This window comes from Protomyctophum parallelum (genome assembly GCF_964188405.1).
Source record: "Protomyctophum parallelum genome assembly, chromosome: 19".
Taxonomy (NCBI): Eukaryota; Metazoa; Chordata; class Actinopteri; order Myctophiformes; family Myctophidae; genus Protomyctophum; species Protomyctophum parallelum.
Window position 1 is genome coordinate 22,497,793 of NC_139717.1, and position 23,257 is coordinate 22,521,049.

The following is a 23,257-nucleotide window of genomic DNA, read 5'->3' on the forward strand; positions in this document are numbered from 1 at the left end:
CTTTTCGTCGTCGTCGTCGTCTTCTTCTTCTTCTTCTTCTTCTTCTTCTGCTCTTGTTAAAAATACGCTAGTTTCTTCTCACCTCCATTATATCCTCCTGTGTTCCTCAGCGGTCACTCCACCTCTCTCTCTCTCTCTCTCTCTCTCTCTCTCTCTCTCTCTCTCTCTCTCTCTCTCTCTGTCCGTTGGTCCTTTCTATCCTGACGCAGAACTGTGCTCTGTCCATTTCCCTCACCTGTCTGTCTGTCTGTCTGTCCGTCCGCCCATGCAGTATAAGGTGTCCTCTTTGAAAAGGAAGCAGGTATTGGAACCTCTCTGACCTTTGACCCTAACACTTGGCTTGTTGTCGCTCATGCTGCCCCCCTTTCCCTCCCCCCACAATGTGTTCTGAAGTAACCCCATGGCTAACATGACTACATATCCCAGCATGCACCTTGGGACAACTATGCTAAGCTATAGCTTCTCCTTATAAAGACTCAACTCCTTTTGAAAATGTTATATGTTTGGACTGCTCAGAGTGTGGAAAACCCACTGGTCTGTAATATACATAATTCTACTTTACTATATAGTACAGGTATACTATTGTATATTATACTATGCAAATTATTAAAATATACTCAAACCTGAACCTAAATCAGATCTGCAGTGGAAATACATGTTCTTCCAATGTGTTTCCTTCTGCTGGGGGAATGTTTGCTTCTGGGGGGTCCCTGGAACAACATATTTTCAGATGGGGATCGGCAGGGAAATGCAGATCATCCCGGGGGTCCTTGACATGAAATAGTTTAAGAACCACTGACATAGAAACATGGGGTTTTTCAGAAAACTGTTGGGATTTCGAAGACATTTGTAGAATCGACCTCAGGTCTAAATAAACTACGGTGTCACTTTTCACAAGATGATAACCGATGTCGGTATACCGCGACGTATAACTTAGGCTTCAACCAGACATGATTAGACCCTCAAGTCAGAACGCTTCCCTCGGTGCTTCGCTTCCTTCTCTCTCTCACGCACACCACGCACGCATGCACGCACGCACGCACACAGACATCAGTTACTTAAAATCATACCTGCAACGTCAATCAATTACACAAAAAAAGTAATTTTTTGACATGCATATTTAATAAATACTTGTTTGACAACTTGTTACGTTGGAAATGCATTGGGGCGGCCATTGAACACGGACAAGACACAAGTTACGGACAAGGCAAATCTTTTTTAGGTGTGATCGAGGCCTAACTCCAAAACATTCATATACTGTACGTCCGAACGTTCAAATATATACATTTTTCAGGAAATGAAGAAAAAACTTATATTTTGAAAAAAATACTGCCTCATCAGAGTTGGTGTTGCGACCGTCATAACCCCGCCAGTTGGGCCATGACAAATTGAGGAGGACGCAGTAGCAGTGTTCAAAATAACAATAATTTATTCAGAAGAGATAACCAATATTAACTTATTATAAAGAATGCTTACAGAATGTATGAGATGTGGAAGTCAGTAAGATCAGTGGTGTCAGTGTGGATGTGTGGTTAATATGGTGAAGGTATGTTGTAGTGTGCAAATCAAACAGTAAAGAGAAACAAGCAGAAGGGTGCTGTCATCTGGAGAGGGACGCCGAGAATGGCTGGCAAGCCCTCTTTTATAGGGTTGCAGGAGCACTGATCAGGTGCTCCTAATGCACCTAATGAGGAGTCTCAAGTGGGCCGACGCCCACATGATCTGTGGGAGAAACACACACAGGGCAGTACACCATATACACAGCATAGGCCCTGCAGGCCAGGCCAAGGGGCCGTGACTCAACTTATTGTCAATTACTTGCAATGACAGCAACCCTTGCCTTCTAATGACTTCCCGCGCCTGTTTCCACCCGACTGAGACGACATATATGTACATGTTCATATCATACTCCATTACTCCATCCATTCGTACAAATAACGTAGCGTTAACGTGACTGGACTAGTTGAATCCTCCTGCATCGTGTGTGTGTGTGTGTGTGTGTGTGTGTGTGTGTGTGTGTGTGTGTGTGTGTGTGTGTGTGTGTGTGTGTGTGTGTGTGTGTGTGTGTGTGTGTGTGTGTGTGTGTGTGTGTGTGTGTGTGTGTGTGCGTGTGTGTGCGTGCCAAGGTTATAATTGTTTGGGAATTCTTAGCTTCGTTTTAGTCCGTTAAAAAATATATCATAATTCAGTTCGTTTTTTATTCGTTTTAAGGGCAAATTTGCTGAGTCGTTTTTATTTTTGAAATAAATAATTTGGGTTAGGTGCAGGACTGAATAGTATGGTGTGAAAAACCATAACAAAAGATAACAAAATGCATTCAGTTACAGATGAACCGCCAACCATCCACAAATGAAAACTAGGGGCATTTTGTACATGATTTCAGTTAGTTTTGTAAACTGCATTTGTGCTTTTATTTGAAGCGCTTTACATAGATTGTGCATTACATTCACCCATTCACTCACATTCATACACCTTTACATAGATGTTGCATTACATTCACCCATTCACACACACACACAGACACACATTCACACACCTTTACATAGATTGTGCATTGCATTCACACATGCATACACCTTTACATTTACATAGTGTGCATTACATTGACCCATTCACTCACATTCATACACCTTTACATAGATCAACTTAAATTTTTAGTTCAGTTAAACAAAAATGCTTTGTCAATTTCAGTTTTGTTATTTCATTAGTTTTAGTTAAACCATTAAGCCCTGAGACCAGATTCTACAAAATGTCTTCCAAACCCAGACAGATTTCTGAAAAAAAACGTATCAGTGGTGCTCAAACGTTTTCATGTCAAGAACCCACAGAATTATCCTCGTGAAAACACAAAGCAGAAGCCATTTGAGTTAAAAACGTCCACCGTGAAAGAATAACATATACTGTATATCCAAAGATTTGCACACAAAAAATAGCAGATCTACAAGCTCGTATAGCGTGGCACTCGGGTGCTGCGCTACGAGCTTGTAGATCTGCTATTTTTTTTTTTTAACTGATCTTGTATATCTTCTATTTTTCAACATTGAGCGTTTCAAAAGTTACGGTTAAAGTGCTTTAACCCATTCAGGCCTGTCGTCGAAATGTAAAAAAAAAAAGGTTTCTAAATCATGACAATTTTCGGAAAGATTTGAGGCACATTTGAAAGATTTTTCAAAAATAGCAGACCTACTGTACAAGCTTGTAGATCTGCTATTTTTCAATAGCTAAATTATAACATAATGTATGTAACCACCAAAAGGGGTTCCCGCTCAAGCTATGAGGCGACACAAATGCGCCCTCAGGTCTAAATGGGTTGACTATCATAACCTTGGTGCATGCGTGCGTGCGTGTGTTGCGTATGTACGGACAGTGCAGTGCAGTGCAGTGCAGTGCTGTGTGGTGTGGTGTGGTGTGGATGTATTTGAACCTGTGCGATGTCCTTTCCGTGGCGTTCCACAGGGCTCCGCCTCGGTGGTGTCCGCCACCCCTGCCATCCTGCTGAGCACCATGAGCACGGAGGCGGTGTGCGAGCGCGTGCGCCAGCTGGAGGGCATCGACCAGGGCATGGTGACGCCGTACCTCGCCACCATCAAGAAGGTATACTGTGCAATACAATACGCCTTTTCACTTCATCCCTAACATCTATTCCTAATACGTCTTTTGACATCTTTATTTTTTTTTAGATTTGTTTTTTGGGGGCTTTTTTTTCTTTTTTTTTCTTTTTTTTTAGTGGCTTTCGCCTTTATTTTTTATTTATTTTTATGGAGGGACAGACAGTACAGTAGGCTGACAGGAAATGGGGAGAGAGATGGGGGGCGGGGTGACATGCAGTAAAGGCCGTCGGAATCAGGAGTCGAACCTTGATTACCAGCCAAGGTGCCTGGACCGTTGAGCCCAGGCCTTTTGGGGGCTTTTTATGCCTTTATTGATACAATTTACAATTTAGGCATTTAGCAGACGCTCTTAATCCAGAGCGATTTACATTAAAGGTATATTCAGTGATTTCACTTAATTCAAATATCACTTATTTTTTTGTTTTGTTGTGATAATCCTCTCTACTATAGAGTGTGCTGACCATATAAGGAGTTCCTCCCTGTCCCCAGTTAACCCCTGGGGGTCAAAAAACCTTGGATGAAAGGCTTTGCCACCTAGCCAAAAACGAAACCTAAGGTTTTTTGAGTGAAATCACTGAATATACCTTTAAGCAAGAACAGAAAAGCATGGGAATACATCACATAAAAAGCATTTATGTGTTTGAATCAGCCTGAATTTGGCGATTGACCAATCAGAATCAGGCATTTAACCAATCGGAATCAGAGTGAGAACATTGTCTTGTGTCTTGTTTCCAGGCTAACGTCAATGGCAGGGTTCTGACTCAGTGCAACATTGACGAGCTGAAGAAGGAGATGAACATGAACTTCGGGGACTGGCAGCTGTTCAGGGCCACGGTGAGTTCATACTTCTTATACCCCAAACATAACGAAGTGACATTATACAACAGGTCGTTTCGAGGAAGCAATTTGATTGGTTGAAATGGCCTTCTAGCCGTGGTTCAAACGAGCACCACTCCACAACTAATCAAAACAAAGAATTCAGCTGCTGTTTTCCCAGAGCGCAGCAAAGTCGGTGGCTATAGGCTAGCTATAGTTTCTTGGGACATTTGTGGTCGTAGTGGCTACATCTGTCATTAAAAAAATATGTTTTTTCAGTGATTTTCTTAGTTTTAAGGGTAACCACTAAAGTGATGCTTGCGGAAATCGACTACGTCTCGTTCCTGACCGCATCACTGTCATGGCAATAATCACGTTAAACCACACCCTCTCGTGTAATAATGCTTAATATAAAGGTTTGAGGCACATTTTCACGATTTTTCAAAAATAGCAGACCTACAAGCTTGTAGATCTGCTATTTTTCAATAGCTAAATTATAACATAATGTTTAAAACACCAACAATTACAATTTAGGCATTTAGCAGACACTCTTAATCCAGAGCGACTTACATTAAGCAAGAACAAAAGCATGGGAATACATCACATAAAAGCATTTATCATGAAACATGCGTAAGCTAAGAAAGTAACAGTGGAATATCTATATAATGAAACTATACATATATACTACTATGCTATACATAATGTACTATGGCGTGCTATGACTATATACAATGCAATTATAGTGCTGTCTACATAACATGCTATAAGTCTGTATGAAATGCTATCTAAGTCTACGGATGTGCTATCTAAGGGGGTAGGGTAAGTGCTATGGGCCATGATGGAGTCTGAAAAGGTGGGTTTTCAGACTACGGCGGAAGATTGGGAGTGATGCTGCAGTTCTGACTGCAATGGGAAGTGCATTCCACAGTTTTGGAGCCAGAAGGGAGAAGAGTCTGGGACGTGTGGAGCATTGTCCCGGCGTTTTTAGTGAGGGTACTTCCAGCTTCCCTGCGTTGGCTGATCTGAGTGCGCGGGAGGGTTTGTAGGGTTCAATCATACTTGCAAGATATGGGGGAGCCATACCTTTGGTTGCTTTGAATGCCAGCATCAGAGTTTTATATTCTGTGCGGGCAGTGACCGGGAGCCAGTGGAGGGAGCGGAGCAGGGGGGACACATTTTTTGACAGAATTTTGGCTGGTTGAAGACCAAGCGAGCTGCGGCATTTTGGATCAGCTGGAGAGGCTTAAGTGCGCATGCTGGTAGGCCAGTAAGGAGGGAGTTACAATAGTCGAGTTTTGACAAGACTGTTGTCTGGATTAGGAGCTGGGCTGATTCCTGGGTGAGGAACGGTCTAATTCGTCGTATGTTATAGAGTGTGAACCTACAGGATCGAGTGACAGCTGTGATGTGAGTTTTGAACGAGAGCTGACTGTCCAGGACAACACCAAGATTCCTGGCTGTTGGGACAGACGTTACCAGGGCGTTGTCTACGGAAATAGTTAGCTCCCGCATAGGGCAGGACTTAGCTGGGAAGAAGAGAAGCTCAGTCTTGTCTGGGTTCAGCTTGAGGTGGTTGGAGGACATCCACTGTGAGATGTCAGCCAGGCATGCAATGATGCGCTCTTCCACCTGAGTGGCAGAGGGGGGGAAGGATAGAAACAGTTGTGTGTCATCGGCGTAGCAGTGATAGGATATATAGGATAGGATATATACCAAAAGGGGTTTCCGCCCAAAATGGGTTAACCCATTCAGGATGATAACCCCTTTTGGTGTTTTAAGCATTATATTATACTACTATTGAAAAATAGCAGATCTACAAGCTCATGTAGCTCACATACATTAACCACTTCAACCCTATACATTTCGGCCATTTGAAAATAGCCGATCTACACAATGTGTCGCAACGTGACGCATTGTGAGCTTGTAGATCTTCTATTTTCAATAGACTTTGTACACATTTTGAACTTGTGAAGTGGGACATTCTGCAATATGAGTACTTCTACTTTAAGTACAGTTTGATGCCGATACTTATAGTATAGTATAGTTCTAAATTGCAGTATTGGTATACTTTTACTTAAGTAAAACAATTGAGTACTTTTTCCCACCACTGGTTGTTGCGCAGGTGTTTCATATAACGTCGTGTTGTTGCGCAGGTGTTTCATAATAACGTCGTGTCGTTGCGCAGGTGCTGGACATGCGCATGATGGAGAGCCAGCTTCTGCACGAGGAGGCCCCCAGCGAGCACGGCAGCAGCGTGGCCGCTCATGCTGGGCTAGGAGGCGGAGGAGGGGGAGGAGGAGGAGGGGAGGGGCTGGGGAGGCGCGCCTCGGCTCCGCCCCTAGCGGGAGGAGCGGCCAATCAGGACATGTACAGCTTCAACCTGAGCTTCGAGGAGCTCAGCAACGTGGGGTTGGACGAGGCCCCGCGCAGCCATGGCAACATGCAGTGGACCGTGAGTACTCTGATCCCATCCTCTGAGAGTACTCTGCTCCCACGCTCCGAGACACTGTGTTGATTTGCGTCGACAAAAAAACTACCTTTTTTTCCGCTGACGAAAACTAAATGGAAACTAAGCTACTTTGGCTAAAACCATGGCTAAATATATTGACAATTTCTAAAATGTTAGTCATTTTACACTTGGTTGCATGCTGAAAATAGCTGATCTACAAGCTGTCTGTAATCTTTATTCATTTATTTCCATTCTTGCTAAATGAGCCAGGGGTATAGGACCAGTGTTGTTTTCGTCAGGACTGACGATAACGTAAATGACGACGTCAACGCCCCTTTTTCCAGGACTAAGACGGACTAAAACGAACGACCCTAAAATATTTCTGGACAAGACTGACGCTGACGAGCTAAATACCGTAGCTCTGTTTGATGACGATGACGAGACGTGTGTGTGTTATTGTTGACAAGACGAGTATGGAGTTACATTTGTCTCTTTATTAACCAAACAAAAGAAAAATTAACCAAACAAAAGAAAAACATTTGAGAGAGAAAAAATCTAAACAGAACAAAAAACTATTTTTAATTCAAACAAATTAAAAACGCAATCAAAAAATATATTTGCAAGCAAAAAAAAATAAGATTTGAAAGAAAAGAAAAAATAATTGAGAACAAAACTTTAAAAATTTTTTTTTTTTTTTTTTTTTTTAAATTAAAAATTTAAAATTAAACTACATAAAACAAAATACTTACTAAATGTTTGGGTAATAATAATATGTGTTGTGCTAAATAAAATGTTTTTAATGATTTTTTTCCTTCGTTTGCGAATGAAAGTTTTTTTTTTCTCATTGCAAAACGCCTTCTCTCTCAAAACCTATGTCTTTGGTCTCGATTTTTTTTTTCTCTCTCAAAACCTATGTCTTTGGTCTCGATTTTTTTTTTCTCTCTCTTGGATTATTTGTGTGAGGGGTGAAAGTTCAGAAGGCGGGTCCTACGCTGAAAAGATGTAAGACACCTCTCCATTGGCCACTGTCTTAAACCCTTGCTTAGGGTGCAAATCTCAACTGTTTTGGACGGGGGTGGGCTCGTTGGAATCGTGTCGCCCCCCTGGGGGCGTCTTTGGGGGGCTCAAGGTTCAGGGACCCCCAGGGACCCCCTGGGACCCCCCAGGGACCCCCAAATGGTAACTCTGTCATTTCTCAACCGTTTTTGATGGGGGTGGGCTTGTTGTGATTGTGTCGCCCCCCTGGGGGCGTCTTTGTGGGTCTCAAGGTTCAGGGACCCCCAGGGACCCCCCAGGGACCCCCAAATGGTAACTGTCATTTCTCAACTGTTTTGGACGGGGGTGGGCTCGTTGGAATCGTGTCGCCCCCCTGGGGGCGTCTTTAGGGGGCTCAAGGTTCAGGGACCCCGAGGGACCCCCCGGGACCCCCCAGGGACCCCCAAATGGTAACTCTGTCATTTCTCAACTGTTTTGGACGGGGGTGGGCTCGTTGGAATCGTGTCGCCCCCCTGGGGGCGTCTTTGGGGGCTCAAGGTTCAGGGACCCCCAGGGACCCCCTGGGACCCCCCAGGGACCCCCAAATGGTAACTCTGTCATTTCTCAACTGTTTTGGACGGGGGTGGGCTCGTTGGAATCGTGTCGCCCCCCTGGGGGCGTCTTTAGGGGGCTCAAGGTTCAGGGACCCCGAGGGACCCCCCAGGGACCCCCAAATGGTAACTCTGTCATTTCTCAACTGTTTTGGACGGGGGTGGGCTCGTTGGAATCGTGTCGCCCCCCTGGGGGCGTCTTTGTGGGTCTCAAGGTTCAGGGACCCCCAGGGACCCCCCGGGACCACCCAGGGACCCCCAAATGGTAACTCTGTCATTTCTCAACTGTTTTGGACGGGGTTGGGCTCGTTGGAATCGTGTCGCCCCCCTGGGGGCGTCTTTAGGGGGCTCAAGGTTCAGGGACCCCGAGGGACCCCCCGGGACCCCCCAGTGACCCCCAAATGGTAACTGTCATTTCTCAACCGTTTTTGACGGGGGTGGGCTCGTTGTGATTGTGTCGCCCCCCTGGGGGCGTCTTTAAGGGTCTCAAGGTTCAGGGACCCCCCCGGGACCACCCAGGGACCCCCAAATGTTAACTCTGTCATTTCTCAACCGTTTTGGACGGCGGTGGGCTCGTTGGAATCGTGTCGCCCCCCTGGGGGCGTTCTCAGCGTTTTGGAGGTTCTGGGACCCCCCGGGACCCCCCAGGGACCCCCAAATGGTAACTCTGTCATTTCTCAATCATTTTGGACAGGGGTGGGCTTGTTGGAATCGTGTTGCCCCCCTGGGGGCGTTCTCAGGGTTTTTTAGGTTCGGGGACCCCCCGGGACCCCCAAATGGTAATTCTGTCATTTCTCAACCGTTTTGGACGAGGGTGGGCTCGTTGGAATCGTGTTGCCTCTCTGGGCGCATTATCAGGGTTTTGGAGGTTCGTGGACCCCTGGGGACTTCCACATGGTAACTCTTGACATTTTTATGATAGATCTTTATTGATGGGAGGGAGAGACAGAGAGAACCATTTATATTCATCTGCATATTCTTCTTACTATAGCTCTCTCTCTCACACACTTTGAGAAATTACAGAGTTACCATTTGGGGGTCCCTGGGGGGTCCCTGGGGGTCCCTGAACCTTGAGACCCCCAAAGACGCCCCCAGGGGGGCGACACAATAACAACGAGCCGTCCAAAACGGTTGAGAAATGACAGAGTTACCATTTGAGGGTCCCGGGGGGTCCCCGAACCTCCAAAACCTTGAGAACGCCACCAGGGGGGGGCGACACGATTCCAAAGAGCCCACCGCCGTCCAAAACAGTTGAGAAATGACAGTTACCATTTGGGGGTCCCTGGGGGGTCCCGGGGGTCCCTCGGGGTCCCTGAACCTTGAGCCCCCTAAAGACGCCCCCAGGGGGGCGACACAATCACAACGAGCCCACCGCCGTCCAAAACGGTTGAGAAATGACAGTTACCATTTGGGGGTCCCTGGGGGGTCCCGGGGGGTCCCCGAACCTCCAAAACCTTGAGAATGCCACCAGGGGGGGGCGACACGATTCCAAAGAGCCCACCGCCGTCCAAAACAGTTGAGAAATGACAGTTACCATTTGGGGGTCCCTGGGGGGTCCCGGGGGGTCCCTCGGGGTCCCTGAACCTTGAGCCCCCTAAAGACGCCCCCAGGGGGGCGACACAATCACAACGAGCCCACCGCCGTCCAAAACGGTTGAGAAATGACAGAGTTACCATTTGGGGGTCCCGGGGGGTCCCTCGGGGTCCCTGAACCTTGAGCCCACTAAAGACGCCCCCAGGGGGGCGACACGATTCCAACGAGCCCACCGCCGTCAAAAACGGTTGAGAAATGACAGAGTTACCATTTGGGGGTCCCTGGGGGGTCCCTGGGGGTCCCTGAACCTTGAGACCCACAAAGACGCCCCCAGGGGGGCGACACAATCACAACAAGCCCACCCCCGTCAAAAACGGTTGAGAAATGACAGAGTTACCATTTGGGGGTCCCTGGGGGGTCCCTCGGGGTCCCTGAACCTTGAGCCCCCTAAAGACGCCCCCAGGGGGGCGACACGATTCCAACGAGCCCACCCCCGTCCAAAACATTTGAGAAATGACAGAGTTACCATTTGGGGGTCCCTGGGGGGTCCCTGGGGGGTCCCTGGGGGTCCCTGAACCTTGAGACCCACAAAGACGCCCCCAGGGGGGCGACACAATCACAACAAGCCCACCCCCGTCAAAAACGGTTGAGAAATGACAGAGTTACCATTTGGGGGTCCCTGGGGGGTCCCTGGGGGTCCCTGGGGGGTCCCAGGGGGTCCCTGGGGGTCCCTGAACCTTGAGCCCCCCAAAGACGCCCCCAGGGGGGCGACACGATTCCAACGAGCCCACCCCCGTCCAAAACAGTTGAGATTTGCACCCTAAGCAAGGGTTTAAGACAGTGGCCAATGGAGAGGTGTCTTACATCTTTTCAGCGTAGGACCCGCCTTCTGAACTTTCACCCCTCACACAAATAATCCAAGAGAGAGAAAAAAAAAATCGAGACCAAAGACATAGGTTTTGAGAGAGAAAAAAAAAATCGAGACCAAAGACATAGGTTTTGAGAGAGAAGGCGTTTTGCAATGAGAAAAAAAAAACTTTCATTCGCAAACGAAGGAAAAAAAACATTAAAAACTTTTTATTTAGCACAACACATATTATTATTACCCAAACATTTAGTAAGTATTTTGTTTTATGTAGTTTAATTTTTAATTTTTAATTTAAAAAAAAAAAAAAAAAAAAAAAAAAATTAAGTTTTGTTCTCAATTATTTTTTCTTTTCTTTCAAATCTTATTTTTTTTTGCTTGCAAATATATTTTTTGATTGCGTTTTTAATTTGTTTGAATTAAAAATAGTTTTTTGTTCTGTTTAGATTTTTTCTCTCTCAAATGTTTTTCTTTTGTTTGGTTAATTTTTCTTTTGTTTGGTTAATAAAGAGACAAATGTAACTCCATAGACGAGGCTACACGAAAATGTTAGTGGATTGACGAACAAAGTTTTAAATGCATGAAAATGTTCCGCCACTGCTCTCGCCGCTATCCTCCTCTCCAGTCTCCTTTCCTAGTTGGTCACGCCCATCTGCATGCATGCACACACACACACACACACACACACACACACACCGTCACACCGTGTCCTCTTCAGACCACCACCAGACTGGGGGAAGCCGGCACCGCTGAGATCACTTTGCTTGTCCCCGTGGATTGGAAATAGGATTTAAAAGGCTATCCGATGATAGCGTGGATTACAGCACAGTTGTGTGCAATTATTCAATAAAGAATTCACATATCACCGCACCTCGTCAAGCCTCCAGTGTCGGCTCAATGCGAAACATGTTGCACCGAGCCTAGCCTGGAAGCTAACGTCAATCAACAACAGTAGCTCTGGTCGATAGTGTAGTTAGGACTCAGGAGTTCTATGGTACTTAATTTGATCCTTTCCCCTCACTCACACCCGCGGAAGCTGTGCAGCCCCTCGTTTTTAACATAAAAAAGATGTGAAAGCCTACTTTCCTCCTTCTAACACTATGGATCAGAGCTAATGTTATTCCAACTCCCAGTAGCAGTTCAAGTACCCGACCAGATGACATGGTTTCTAACTAAACGGTTATGGCCAAATAAAATGTAAAATCTGCTATGGCTGTTACTGTATGTCCACGGAAGAAACACAGAGGTGTTTTCTTATGGTCATGTCACATATTTGCTGCACCAATTGAAGCCCCCCCCAAACCCTGGAGGATGCATTCCCCAAAACTCTCAGAGACATGCCCCCACCATCCAAACCATCAATATTACTTTCCCCAGCTATTTATTTTTATCTACTTAGTGTTTTTCCTTTAATTAAGTTGTTTTTGATTCATGTCCCCCTTGTAAAGCATTTTTGGGTACTCAGAAAAGCTGTATATAAATTATTAATTTTGAGATATTATTACTACAAAAACAATGTTTTATTGCTTAAACTTATGTATTCACTATTCATTGATTCACTAGTTAGTATACCAAAATCCATAAAAAATGGCTCTCTCACAGTTCTTGGGTCAAATAATGATATGCGATTAAAATGTGATTAATCGAGATTAACTACAAAGCCTCTGATTCATTAGATTCATTTTTTTAATCGAGTCCCAGCTCTAATTAATACCTGTACGCTATAGACATTTTATTTAAAGACATTTTTTATTTTTTGACAAACTGGACTAAAACCTTTTACTAAAATGACTAAAACTGACTAAAACCCTTAGGAGTTTCCGTCGACTAAAACTATCAAGGATAGAAATGACTAAGACTGACTAAGACTAATTAAGCATTTTTCCAAATGACTAAGACTGACTAAGACTAATTAAGCATTTTTCCAAAAGACTAAGACTGACTAAATCAAAAAAATGCCTGCCAAAAACAACACTGTATAGGACTCGATAAGCATTATGCTTCCCCTCTCCCCTTCCAGAATTCTGGAAAAAATAATTGTGGGATGAAAAATGAAAGTGTGTGTGTGTGTGTGTGTGTGTGTGTGTGTGTGTGTGTGTGTGTGTGTGTGTGTGTGTGTGTGTGTGTGTGTGTGTGCGTGTGCGTTCGTGTCTGGGTGGTCCAGGTGGGTCCGGTGCGCACGGCCAGCATGAGCAGCCTGAACTCCCAGGAGTCGTCCAACGACATCTGCCAGCTGACCAACCGGCAGCAGGACGAGTACCGCAGCGCCTACCAGGAGTACATCGCCCAGATGACCACGCTGGAGCTGGCGGGGGCCGGGGGCGCCGCCCCGCCCGACAAGATGCCCGTCCAGCCTCAGCCGGGACAGTTCATGACCTCCTCAGGAGGCGGAGGAGGTGGAGGTGGAGGAGGAGGAGGAGGTAGGGCATTAAGCAACTAGTCGACTGTAGTCTCGCGGGTGTGAATAATATAGGAGTAGACCAAGCAATTCATTAGGAAGAGAGAGTCCAAGGCGTCGTCCTTATTTTCGAATTTAGTGTTTATTTAAGGACAGCCAAAGGTGAACAAATTGTGACCAACAGCAGTAGATTCTCTGAAATTAAAGTATGGAGAAGAAGTGGCAGCCTATTCAACTCGTCGACTAGTAAATCCACTAGTCGACTATTCAACTAGTCGACTAGTAAATCCACTAGTCAACCTTGTTGGTACTATAGTTGACTATAGTTGATAAGAAGATTTTTATTTTTTTGTAGGCCTCAAGATCATAGATTATAATTATAGTCACCAATGTACACATTTTTTACAAATATCTATTTATAAAAAAGTGTTTTTTTTCTTCGTTTTTTTACACAATAGGTAGTTCCACTCATTTTCAACATTTTACTGTCATTAATATACCTTAGATAAATAAAGGTCCCCCCATTCTGACTTTGCTAGAACTGGAGGTCTGAAGAAAATCATTAACATGGTGAAACACATCTTGATGATGTGTTTCACCATGTCAATGATTTCTTTCATATTTACAGTTCTAGGAAACACAGAATGGGGGGACTTTTGTATTATTTCCACACAACAGCTCTATAAGTTTTAATTAGTCAAATTGAGTGGAATGCCCCTTTAAACAACTAGTTGACTAGTCGACTAGTAAACTAGGCAACTAGTCAACTAGTAAAAGTGACTAGAAGTGAATGCCCTAGGTGGAGGTGGAGGGACGGAGGACAAGAGGGACAAGGAGGGCGAGCAGGACGGGAGGAGGAGCAAGAGAGGAGGAGGAGGAGGAGGAGGTAGGAGTGTCTCTTGGCTTCTCAAAATGGGTGCCGTGCAGTGTTGGTTTTGGCAGAAAAATTTGATTTCTTTTTAGTTTTAGGTCGTAGTCTCTTAGAATAGTTTCCAATTAGTTTTAGTCACATTTTATGTAGCCTCGGAAACCCAGACGTTTTTATTTGCAGGGAGAAAAAAATGAGTCCACTTCAATTCGGCATAGAGTAGAGATGGAGAACGTCGATATCTCTCTCTGCTGATTTCTGATCGTCTGCACCTTTGTTAAATTGACGCACACACATAAACACACACATGCACATACTCCTCTCTCTCTCTCTGTTGCTCAAATTAGTTAGTCTCATGTCGCGCAGCTGCATTTAGATTCTCCCGGCGGATCCCAGGTGTTCCCCAGGCTACATTTTATGTCACCCGGAATGTCTTAGTGTTAGTCTAGTTTTAGTTGACTGAATATCATAACCAGTGGTCCGGGGACCACCAGTGGTCCTTGAGGGGGTTCCAGGTGGTCCCCTGCAGCTAAATGATGGAGAGTTGGTAACCAAATGGACCCTTATAGATCTTTAACTAGTGAGAGTGTAAAATTAATTAATTTTCAGGGCAAGACCCCATTTGAAAAGATATGGTAGGGCTCTGGCAGTGATTCTCATCATTTTAATTTGAAGAATGCCCAGTTTGACATGCATAGGTATACTGACCCCTATTTAAGGCTATTTATATCTGGGACCTCAGATATTTATTTACTCAATCAATGTCAACTTCACTCTGAGAGAGTACAAATGGAACCAAATGAACCTGGTCCATTTGGTTCCATGTGTACACTCCATTTGTACACCCTCTTATCGCACACACCATACCTGTAACTTTCATTAGCCCTATAAAAAAAAAAAAGGGAAAAAAAGAAAAAAAGGCGCCTATTGCCGACCCCTGGTCTAGAGTATAACTTGCTCTAGACTTAAAAAAGGACCTGAGTTAAACGGTACTTGGTGCGTTCTATTTCGGGTCTACAGTAATCCAAGACATGAGATAGAAATGCCATTAAAGGTCTCATCATGACATGCCGTTTGTCAAACATTTAAAGTCTTGACCGATTCTGGATGGGAACCCCTTTTGGTGTTTTAAGCATAGAGTCTGACGTCACTTTCAGTAGAGGGCGCCAGTACACAGGTTTATGTATTGTTTTAGTTGCATTATAATCCCCATAGGGGGTTTTAGATCGCTTCATATAAGAACTATGTTTGAAAAATAAACCGACCACCCCGGCCTTTCTGTCAGGGGAGTGGCTGTGTCGTTAATGATGTTCATTAATATTTGATACAGCCAGTTTCTGGAGAAAATTTAATTAATGTGGCCGCAAAAGCCTTGAAACTACATATGAAGGCAATGTCGCTGCTAATATAAGTCACGCCCAGCCGTCAACACATTGCGTTCCTGAGATTCCTCGTTGACATAAGCTCAGCTGGTGGTGACTCAACTCGTACTAACCACGAAACATTAAATATCAATAAAATAAGAATAAAAATAAACTTAATTAACATTCAGTTTATGTTGTGCGACAAGCAGATGCAGCCACCCGCCTACCCGGAAATGTAGTCTCTGGGTTATTTGACTCGTTTCTAATGCTTATTTTGTTACTCTTTGAGTATATTTGTACATTTCCACCTTCAGTCGATGCTTCATATCCATATGAGTGAAAAGGCCGGGGTGATCGGTTTATTTTTCAAACGCAGTTCTTATATGAAGAGATAGAGATCTAAAATCCCCCTATGGGGATTATAATGCAAATAAAAAATACATGAACCTGGGGACTGACGCCCTCTACCGACAGTGACGTCAGGACTTCGGTGCTCTATTATGTTATATACTTATATATATAGCTATAAGCGCGGCACTCGGTGCCAAGCTTGTAGATCTGCTATTTTTTAAAAGTCTTGAAAATGTGGCGCAGATCTTTGAATATTATATTCTTTCAGAGTGAACGTTTTTAACTAAAATCTTTGCTTCTATGGGAGCATATTTTCAGATGGGGGTCGGTGGTCAATTACATATATTTTTGGGAGTCCTTGACATGAAATAGTTTGAGAATGACTGACATAGAAACATAGGTTTTTCCAGAATATTGTCTATTTAAAAGACTTATTTTTGTAATCGAGCTCAGGTGTTAACAGACTTACTGCTTGTGACGTAGCCTGAGCTAACGCTAGACATTTCTGGCCTAGGTGGGAGGGCTCAGAAAAACGCGCACCTTGATTGGTTCACCGATCTGTCTGTCAGCCCCGGTCTCTCCTCCCCCCCCCCCCCCCCCCCCCGACCAGAAGCAGAAACCACTGGTTGCTGGAGTATACCATTCTAACGGACTGTCAAAGTTATTTCCACAGAGTCGGCACACAGTCGGTTTTTATCTTAGACGGTGTGGTGGGTTATTCAGCCATTCTCCTCATTTTCCTCGCATAGCCTCATTTGAAGTTCCACTGGTAATGATTTCCTCACGGTGTTATTTTGAGGGGTGCACACCGCTCAGAGCCCTGACGTCGCATAATTTGGAGTGACGCCTACGCGGAAGGGTTGACTCCCACTTTTAGACCAGTGCAGCCCATGCGTAAATCCAGGCTTTCATTTTTCGCGCAGACGAAATGAAAGCCTGGGTATCGAGGCTAGTTGTGATGTAACGTTCCGCCAGAAGGAATCTAACTAGCAACTGCTTCTGGCAGAATGCTCCGTCTGATAAGCTTTATTATTGATATCAAACCGGATCGCTGATTTCAATTTTTTCATTATTATTTTGGCTTGGCCTTTCCTTCTTTAGCGATCCTAGACCGGGTTGCGCAACAGCGCTCCCGTCCACCGACCATTATACAGGCTGACTAAAAAGCTAATTGACGCTATTTATTTAGCATTAAGATGGACGCCCAAAACAGGATGTCGGTCCTGTGTGTGCACCCTTTAAATGGCCTCCGCAGTCTGAGGTTGGCTGTGCGTCCAGCAGGTGGCAGTATATGAGTTTAACGGGTATTTATCGTGGTCCTTCCAACGTGTGTTAACCCAGTCTGAGGTTGGCTGTGCGTCCAGCAGGTGGCAGTATATGAGTTTAATGGGTATTTATCGTGGTCCTTCCAACGTGTGTTAACCCAGGCGGCGGCGGAGCAGTGAAGGTGGCGGCCGACATCGCTGACTTCCCCGCCAACGGGACGGAAGCTCTGGATCCCATCACCGAGGAGGACGAGAAGACGGCGGACCACCATGGCTCCTCCAAGTCGCTGCTCAACCGCAAGACCTCGGCAGAGAGGCTGTTCCAGGGGGTCAAGACCCCCGGGGGAGGGGGCCCCAGATACCAGGTAAACCAGCAGTGTTGTTTTTGGCAGCAAAGCAGCAAGCTTCTATTTGAGTTTATTCATAGTTTTTGGAATGAAACTTAATTTAGTTTTAGTCACATTTTACTCACCAGGAATGTTTTAGTGTTAGTCAACTAAATGTCATGCGATTTTAGTCGACTAAATCTACAGTTGATTCAGTCAACTAAAATGCCCTGTCGTTTTCAGCCGGGACTCAGCGGACACAGCTCCCTGCTTAGTAGCCGGGAAGCCACAAGCCCAAAAGCTCAAGGAATAGAGATTAGCTTTTGATGTCATGACATACTTTTTATTTGTGTTTTTTCTATTCACTTGGTCTGCTCTGCCGGAAACATCGCAAAAAAAAAGAGTTATGGCCATTTTTGTATACCACACCATATAGACAACCAATATAAGGCAGCATTTTCCAAATGTTATCATACTTTAAGTAGCATGTGCCATGTTAAACTAGGGGGTTGTCATACTCCTTGGCCTAAATTCGGCCATAACCACTTGTGCTGACCACCCAAATGTGCTGACCTCATCACGACTATGGCCGTTTATAGTGTCTATAGCTCAATGTTTCCGGCAGAGCAGACCTCTCATTATGTGGACCTTAAATGACCAAATTAATAGAAAAAAAACACAAAAGTATGTCATGACATCGCAGGTCCTCTCAAATTTTGTGTGACTGGCTCCCCGGGTATAGACCACACGGACATGTTCTACGGAATTAGACCACCTCTCCTCTCCTCTCCTCTCCTCTCCTCTCCTCTCCTCTCCTCTCCTCTCCTCTCCTCTCCTCTCCTCTCCTCTCCTCTCCTCTCCCCTCCCCTCCCCTCCCCTCCCCTCCTCTCCTCTCCTCTCCTCTCCTCTCCTCTCCTCTCCCCTCCCCTCCCCTCCCCTCCTCTCCCCTCCAGAAACTGACCAGCGATGACGAGGAGTCCGAGGAGTCGGACAACGCTCCTCTGCTGCTGAAAGACGGACAGAAAGCCGTGGATCCCAAGCAGGCAGGAGGAGGAGTGGGAGTGGGAAGCGGCTCCCTGGCCCTGAAGGGGAAGGACTACCTGTCGGACACGTCCATGCTGGACAAGAAGGACTCGTCGGACTCGGGGGTCCGCTCCAACGAGAGCTCCCCCAACCACTCGCTGCAGGACGAGGAGGCCGACCTCTCGCAGCTGGACCGGGCCAACCTGATCGAGGTACGCCCCCCCCCCCCTCCCCCCCAAGGGGTACTTGAGGGAGTTCCAAGGGGGTCCCCCCAGCTAAATGATAATTAGGAACCAAATGGACCCTTATGGGTCTGTAACTCTGCAGTGTATTTGTGTACACTCTCAGAGTTAAATTATCTTAGATTTTTACAATATACATTGGGGGTCCCAGAGATAGAAATGCCATTAACCCTGTTAAACCCGGATTAATTTCTACTTGCAAAAAAGAGAGATTTCAACCTTACTACTACTTTTTACTACTAGGACTTATCAGAGGAAATTATGTAATAATAAATTAATAATTTACATTCGGGGCATATCTTTCATAATAATAGATAAAACATGTTCTAGACATGCTAATGATCACAAAAAAAACATATATTACAGTTATTTTACTTACTTTTATCAGGGTTAAAGTCCAGAGATTTTTAATTTGTGTGAATTTCAGCCTCTGTGGGGGGTATTTACTATATATGCAAATATCATGACCAATGGCATTGCAATGAACGTCAATGATGACGTTTAGGTGAAAAAAGAACAAAAACTAATTAGTATTAATACAACGCTGGGTGTTACAGGGTTAAATTAGGGGCCGTAGCCTAATTCAGGTCAAATCAGGGGGGTCCTTGGAATTAAACTGGTTGAGAATCGTAAAAAAAATAAAAAACCTTAATTCTCTTATGGGGGTCCCTGGCATATATTTTCAAATGGGGGTCCGTGGGCTAATGAGTATCATTTTGGGGGTCCTTGACATGAAAATGTTTCGAACCACTGGACTGATACTATGACGATTTTTTTTTGGCGGAATAATTTTTTTTCTTCCGCTGACAAAAACGAAATGGAAACTAAATGAAAACTAAGCTGTGGTGACTAAAAACTAAGACTAAATATATTGCCAATTTTGTCAACAAATAGTCTAGGGACTAGTGGACAAGAGATCCAGTATCATTGTACACTTTGTTGTCTCCACCAGCCGAAGGCATGGGGGAGAGTATGTTTTGCACTCCGTCCGTCCGTGTGTCCGTCCGTCCGTGTGTCCGTCCGTCCGTGTGTCCGTCCGTCCGTCCGTGAGCAGCTAATCTCGGCCACCGTTAACCCGGTCGATGCCAAATTTTGCACACACACTCCCTGGATGCCAACCATGAACCTCTGCCCCAAACTTTCCAGAAAGGCCTGTTATAGCGCCACCAGGAGGCCGCTTTGTGCAAAACAAGTTTTTGCACAGTACACCTACAGATTTTGTCCAAACATCACGCAAATTGGTACACAGTCTCTCTAGAGCCATTCAACCAAACCGGTCTTTCAGATTTCTCAGACTCCATCCTGATTGGTTAAGATTGGCTTCCAAAATTCACAGGAGTGCTCAGTTTCAAACAAAATGCTGCAAATCATGAACACATCGCGTGATTTCCGTGAAATTGTGCACCCACATTCCCACTAGGCCGAGGACGAAATGCCACATGAACAATTTCAACTCAGCCTCAAGGTGGCGCTATAACTGGCCCAAAAGTGTTTTTACCTCTAACTGCACGGATCTGTGGATAACTTTGTATGCCAACTCCCTAGAGGCCAAGGAAAAACCTTTGCCTGGAATTTTTCACATCTGCTCTTTATAGCGCCACCAGGAGGCCGACATATGTAAAACACATTTTCTATTATTACTCCTTCACATTTTATCCAAATTTCACGCAAATCGGTACACATGATCTCCATAGTCATGTGATCAAGACAGGTTTGTTTGATTTCTCATATTCCATCCTGATTGGCCATGATTGGCTCCTACAGTTTTCAGGAGTAGCAAATGGCCACAACTCCTCAACGCAGCATCCGATTGCGATGAAACTGTGCCGATTGGCACTTTATCTAGTTGCATGCTGAAAATAGCAGATCTACAAGCTCACAACGCGTGGATCGGCTAAGTGCAAAATCAGCCATTATGCGTCAAAATACATTTTAGTCGACTAAATCAACTGTAGATTTAGTCGACTTTAAATGGTATGATATTTAGTTCACACTAAAACATTCCAGGTGACTAAAATGTGACTAAAACTAAATGAAAACTATTCATTAATCAAGAGACTGCATGGGCCCTATCTTGCGTCAGGGGCTTCAGTGAGTAGTGATTTCATTGAGTAGTTTATGACATCCTGAATCCCAGATGGTATCTAACGTCACATCACAATAGATATAACATTGCTGTATTTGCCCAGCGCTACACCAGCCTATTCCGAGATGAAATATGTGAATATGATCTACGTTCTTTTCTCACGTCGTGTCATCTAATCTCACACCATCTCTTGCATCGTCTATTCTCTCCCATCCTTTCGGGGAATCAAATCTTCATCATGTGTTTAGAGAGGCAGGGGCTGAAATCCCCTAAGAGGGCGCTTTTGACTCAAAATGGCGAAAATAGCAGATCTACAAGCTCACAACGCGCCGCACTGCGACGCGTTGAGAGCTTGTAGATCAGCTATTTTCAGGGGCGCAACCCAGCACTCTTTAGATAGTGGAGATGCAGGTGTTCAACGCAAAATGCTGCGTTCAAGTTCAGGAGACTTCGGAGGGAAAAAAAGCAATTCTCCGGAATGCTCAATCATGTGCATTTCTTTAACCATCAGTAAATGCTGCATTCATGGTCTGGGTTAAAACCCGTCTGTTTTACAGACAGGGGCTGAAGCCCCCTTTTGATGTCTATGTGTGCACGTCCCTGATGTCACGTCGCCTCACTTTCTTGCCAAAACGTGCCTCAACGATATCTCCATGCCGGGTTTTTCCCCTGGCTCCAACTCTGCTCACGTCCGTCGACTCCTTTATCTCGCCTTCTGCACGTTTTGGATTTTGCCTCGTCTCTCCTCCTCCTCATCTTTGTCATCTTTGTCCTGTCGTCTTGTCGTCTCCACCGATCTCATCTCGCGTTTCCTCATTTATTTTCGTCTGATCTCATCCGCTGTCCTACTCGTCTCGTGTAATTTCGCCTCTGCCTGTGTGCGTGCGTGCGTGCTTGCGTGCGTGTGTGCGTGCGTGTCGTCCTGTCTCATCTCATCTGCTCTGAGCTCGTCTCACCTCGCCTCCTTTTCTCTTGTTGTCTTGGCGTCTTGGTGTCTTGGCGTCTCATCTCGATGCGACGTCCTCCCGTCTTGTTCCTCCTTCTCACTGTCTTCACCTGGTGCTTGTTTTCCTCTCATTGTCTTCACCTGCCGCTTGTTTTCCTCTCACGCCATCGGGCAACCAGACTATAGGAATCGCCCGCTTTTATTTATAGAGTTAAGTACGCCCAAAAGGTTTCATATTCATCATCCCACCCCCTGTGATGTCAAGTGGGCCAATGCATCATCATCAGACTTCGTCATCATACTGTACTTTAATGAGCTATACTGTACCACACCCGAAAATCGAACCTGGGTCTCCTAGTGCGGGAAAGCCAACTTCTTAACCGCTAAACCAGGGGGGGATATCATACTTTTGTGGGACCCCATCAGGCTGAGGTTGTGAGCCACTCTGCTGCTAACACTACTCAAGCCCCGCACGCTTAGCGTTTCTTCAGTGCAACAATTACCAATGCTTGCGAATTGCCTTGTGGTTGCCTTCTTCTTTCCTCTCACGTTGTGGTCGTCTGTCTGGTGGTTGTTTTCCCCGTTACTGTCCGTCCATCCCCAGCTGGATGAGGACAGCGCGTCCAGGAAGAGCGGGGGAGGAGGAGGAGGCGGCGGGGGGGCCGTCCTTCCCAGCAGCCTCAGCGGAGCGCTCCAGGACCCGGCCGTCACTCGCATGTCCATCTGCTCCGAGGTGCCGGACACATCCACCACCGTCCTACTTATCTGTCTTTGTGGTGTTACTGCTTCTGTTGTCTCATCTACACAACATGTTACTGCTTCTGTTGTCTCATCTACACAACATGTTACTGCTTCTGTTGTCTCATCTACACAACATGTTACTGCTTCTGTTGTCTCATCTACACAACATGTTACTGCTTCTGTTGTCTCATCTACACAACATGTTACTGCTTCTGTTGTCTCATCTACACAACATGTTACTGCTTCTGTTGTCTCATCTACACAACATGTTACTGCTTCTGTTGTCTCATCTACACAACATGTTACTGCTTCTGTTGTCTCATCTACACAACATGTTACTGCTTCTGTTGTCTCATCTACACAACATGTTACTGCTTCTGTTGTCTCATCTATACAACATGTTACTCCTTCTGTTGTCTCATCTACACAACATGTTACTGCTTCTGTTGTCTCATCTACACAACATGTTACTGCTTCTGTTGTCTCATCTACACAACATGTTACTGCTTCTGTTGTCTCATCTACACAACATGTTACTGCTTCTGTTGTCTCATCTACACAACATGTTACTGCTTCTGTTGTCTCATCTACACAACATGTTACTCCTTCTGTTGTCTCATCTACACAACATGTTACTGCTTCTGTTGTCTCATCTATACAACATGTTACTCCTTCTGTTGTCTCATCTACACAACATGTTACTGCTTCTGTTGTCTCATCTACACAACATGTTACTCCTTCTGTTGTCTCATCTACACAACATGTTACTCCTTCTGTTGTCTCATCT

The 23,257-nt window shown here is 45.2% G+C and overlaps 1 protein-coding gene across 4 annotated transcripts in view; it reads left to right on the forward strand.

The window, feature by feature from the left end:
• Positions 1-23,257, forward strand: part of kidins220b (kinase D-interacting substrate 220b) — a 123,231-nt gene that overhangs the window by 90,282 nt on the left and 9,692 nt on the right. The window contains exons 27-35 of one of the 4 annotated variants that reach the window (XM_083790006.1): positions 272-301; positions 3,457-3,594; positions 4,347-4,445; positions 6,613-6,879; positions 13,025-13,256; positions 14,058-14,144; positions 17,269-17,471; positions 18,386-18,667; positions 22,334-22,462. In XM_083790006.1, coding sequence (XP_083646132.1) covers positions 272-301; positions 3,457-3,594; positions 4,347-4,445; positions 6,613-6,879; positions 13,025-13,256; positions 14,058-14,144; positions 17,269-17,471; positions 18,386-18,667; positions 22,334-22,462 — 1,467 coding nt within the window. Of the gene's footprint in view, positions 1-271; positions 302-3,456; positions 3,595-4,346; positions 4,446-6,612; positions 6,880-13,024; positions 13,281-14,057; positions 14,145-17,268; positions 17,472-18,385; positions 18,668-22,333; positions 22,463-23,257 lie in introns of all 4 variants that reach the window. The other 3 variants (XM_083790008.1, XM_083790009.1, XM_083790007.1) reach the window with 3 other exon arrangements.